General features: G+C 40.5%; 1 protein-coding gene across 1 annotated transcript; it reads right to left on the minus strand.

Annotated features, from left to right (window-relative positions):
- Positions 1 to 837: 837 nt before the first annotated feature.
- On the minus strand, positions 838 to 1,484 carry SARC_15671 (hypothetical protein; the record flags this gene model as incomplete). The annotated part of the gene is made up of 2 exons (XM_014290213.1): positions 838 to 946; positions 1,333 to 1,484. Coding segments are annotated over 2 exons (261 nt in total), but the record flags the coding sequence as incomplete, so codon positions are not given.
- Between the last annotated feature and the right edge of the window lie 147 nt (positions 1,485 to 1,631).

Raw genomic sequence — 1,631 nt, forward strand, 5'->3', positions numbered from 1 at the left:
ATATATGTATATATATATATAAAAATATATATATATATATAGCTTTATTTTCACACCTCATCGGCAGCCAGGACCTCGGCCGTCGCCACAAGGACTGCATTCGACACAGTACGTTTGTGTTTGGGGGCTAGTGGGCTTTTTCTCTTTGTGTTGGGTATTTTGAGCGCCAAGGCTGTGGCATTGAGCACAACACCACCGAGATTCTGTAGCATTGAGGGTGGCTTTGTGATGGAGTCGACCAACTGTGAACAGATAAACGAGTGAGATTATACGGGTATTAGTATGCATATCTGCTTGTTGTATATATCTTTATATATGTATATATACGAGTGGTACATATGCACATATGGACGCAAGTTTTAGGGTTCAATCTGTACAGATGTGTCTTATGAATATGCATCATTATGGTTGCTTAGTAACAGAATCCACCACCTGTTGCGTATACATGTTTCCGATTGCGTGCGGGTTTTGTGATTAAATTGCTGTGGTTAAATTCACACCGTTTCACACACCACAGCATACATATACATATCGCTTGCACACGACTACGAGATGACAGTTTATTTAGCAACGCGCGACTAGCTTCATCACTCACATTCGGTTGGGAGGTGACTGTTCAACGATCGCACGCTGATGACACCGACATTTGCACGCAAGGATCTCAATACACACAGGGTTTCATTTCATCGATGTAGGTAAGTGAAAGTGTCCAAGCTTGTGAGGAAAATACGCGCCGAGGCTTTCGTTTCGAAATCTGTGTACTAAAATGTACATATATATACATATTTGTATACATACAATAATATAAATATTATATATACTCACTGACGGACTTACCAATCCCTTTGTGGTGATGTAATGCTCCAGCTTCTTGATCTTCTCCAGTATCTGCTGTTTGGTCTTCAGCAGCAAAGCCGCCTCTTCGGTCCATTTGGCCGCCTCTCCTCTGTTTGATATGATAACACGATGTGGTAGTTCAAAACTTTATGTGCGTATACGAACATATGTATAAATCTGTAATCGTACATCTGTGCTAGTGGGTATATCTATATATCTATATATATATATATAAATATGTTAATGCTTGTATACGAGTGTGTATAGATGCGCGAATATACATATATGCACATTTAACCGGAGGTATATAACTTTTCACACATATAAACTACTCAACAACACCAAACCCTCTGACCAGTGGACTGCGAGCCCAAAACCAAAGATACTCAGCTCGGTGCCTGCGCCCTATTACCGAGTATGACCACGTCTGCAATACATAAATCACATGAATCGACTCCAATAACAATACACTTCTAGTCCTAAAACGTCACTTACGCCAATTTCTTCTCCGCCAGTTGCATCTCCTCCAGTATAGTCATTCGCTTCTGAGTGATGGCTGTGGACAAACGATCGTTTTCGATCTGCAGGTATCGGTTTTCACGCTCAGCCTCCAGAATGAGTTGGGCTTCAATCGGGTCGAGTTGGCCCTATTGTAGTGCAAACGAGTGCAATAGTAGGTATTATAAATTCGACGAGTTCTAAGATTAGAAATGAAAACGACCCGGTCTTAAAAAGTGATGCAATATTACGAAATTGTTAAAAATCTGTCTAATAGTAAGATTCGGTATAGAACA

Source organism: Sphaeroforma arctica (genome assembly GCF_001186125.1).
Source record: "Sphaeroforma arctica JP610 unplaced genomic scaffold supercont1.6531, whole genome shotgun sequence".
NCBI classification, from domain to species: Eukaryota; class Ichthyosporea; order Ichthyophonida; genus Sphaeroforma; species Sphaeroforma arctica.